General features: G+C 32.6%; 1 protein-coding gene across 1 annotated transcript; it reads right to left on the reverse strand.

Moving 5' to 3' along the window:
* Nucleotides 1-211: 211 nt before the first annotated feature.
* LOC114386119 lies at nucleotides 212-1,259 on the reverse strand. The gene is made up of 2 exons (XM_028346122.1): nucleotides 1,212-1,259; nucleotides 212-1,125 (listed from the first exon to the last, which is right to left on the reverse strand). Exons 1-2 carry the CDS (start codon nucleotides 1,257-1,259, stop codon nucleotides 310-312), a joined length of 864 nt encoding a protein of 287 aa, XP_028201923.1. The 3' UTR covers nucleotides 212-309.
* Between the last annotated feature and the right edge of the window lie 701 nt (nucleotides 1,260-1,960).

Here is a 1,960-nt window from a genome sequence, read left to right on the forward strand (position 1 = left end):
TGCGTCTTCCAAAGGAGGAAAATGCGCGGAGTCGCCACCAAAGTTTATTTGTGAAAAACGTCGGAAAAACCGAAGGAAACCGGTCATGAAGAATATTCCAGATTCGGGAGTTGTATTTACGTTTGAGGAAGGTATTAGCAGTGGCGGAGCCAGAAAAATTATAAAGCCTGGGCAAAAATTTAAAGATAGCAAATTCACATTGTATATAATATGTAAATAGTAATCAATCAAAATAAAAGAGACTCGTCATTTTGTCAACAAAAATATAGTTTAAAATAAAAGAGATAAACATAATCTTACAATAGCGGGTTAAATAAAATTACGAGGCAAGTGTCCTTTCCGAGACTTCTTTGCGGTAGATGTTCGAATAATATCAATATCATCAAGTGACTTGAATATCTCCCGCTCGGTGTAACATACCATCAAGTCATTGAACCACACATCGTTGATCTTATTGCGCAATTTAGACTTGATAATCTTCATTGCTGAAAAAGCTCTTTCAACGGATGTTGTCGACACCGGCAATATCAAAGCTAGCTCAATAAGTTTATAAACCAATGGAAATACCAAATGTTTCTCAGTTTGAACCATCTTCATAGCCAAACTTTGAACATCTTCACAAGTGGAAAAAGAAGCATTTCTTCTCACTTGAAGCACATAAGTTTCAAGTTGATCCCTAATTGTTCCTCGGTCATCATCAGAAAAGTCTGCATGATAAATATCAGCAAGACGAGCAAGCTTATCAACATCAAACTTGGAGAAAGAGTTCTTGGGGTCAAGACATGAGAAGCAATCAAGTATAATGTTACTTCCTTCACTAAAGCGGTGATCCATCTCCACACATATTTTATCAATAGCAACATAAAAAATCTCTGCACGGTAATGATGAAGATTAGTGATAGTCCTCCCTTCTGCTCTTGAACGACCCCGAACTGGTATTTCGTCATCCATATTTGGTACCAGAATACTTTTAGCAACACAAAATCCTTGGACATCGGCAAAAAAATTATTCCAGCCACTCTCTCTCATTGTGCCCAACCGAGCTTTGACAACATCAACTAATTCCATGGCATTCACAATATTAAGATCTTTTCTTTGCAATATATTTGAAAGCTCGTTTGTTTCCTATGACCTGGATCACGCACAATCTCATTTGGGTTAAACTCATTAACCACATTAGGTGGCGGTTCTAATTCGGCTTCTTGTTGTACAACATTCACATTCTCAATACTTGCTCTATCAACCAAAAATCTCCTCATCTCTGAAATTAAATGATCTTAAGTTAATACTCAATTAACAATTAAAATCATAAGAATCAAAATTTAAATAAGAATAGTTTTTCAAAATAAAAGTAATCTCTTATGATTTATAAAGAGTAGGAACAAGCATTATATTATATTCAATTAAACACCATTATAGAAACTAATAAAATTAGATAACCAAAAGAAACCTTTATTGTAGATAATTTATCTATCAATAAACAAATTTACAAGTGGTATGATTCCACTGTAAAAGATCTTTTTACTGCTATTATAAATAATACTATATGCTTATAATATTACTAGATACACACTTTAGTTTGACTTATCAATAAAACTTTTATAACCAATGAATCTTGCTGTGTAGTAGCTTAATCTGACACTTAGCAGCACACAAAATGACAAAATATATTATAAAGTAAATATTTTTTATAATGAAATTTATTGAAGTTATCAGCATGATACAATATTATAATTTCACCATATGAGATTTTAGATAAACTTGAAAAATATGGGACCCATTTTCACAATGTTAGTACTTCTATATAACATAAAATATTTAACCTTTCAAAGACAAACCCAAATTTTTCTTCTTCTCTGTGTCTGCTACTACTAGGCGGTGCAAATAAACCCAAATTTTTCTTCTTCTTCTTCTCTGCTACCTTTGTGTTAATTGTTTCAATTTAAAACCACAATCAGTT

This window comes from Glycine soja, chromosome 15 (genome assembly GCF_004193775.1).
Source record: "Glycine soja cultivar W05 chromosome 15, ASM419377v2, whole genome shotgun sequence".
In the NCBI taxonomy this organism is placed as follows: domain Eukaryota; kingdom Viridiplantae; phylum Streptophyta; class Magnoliopsida; order Fabales; family Fabaceae; genus Glycine; species Glycine soja.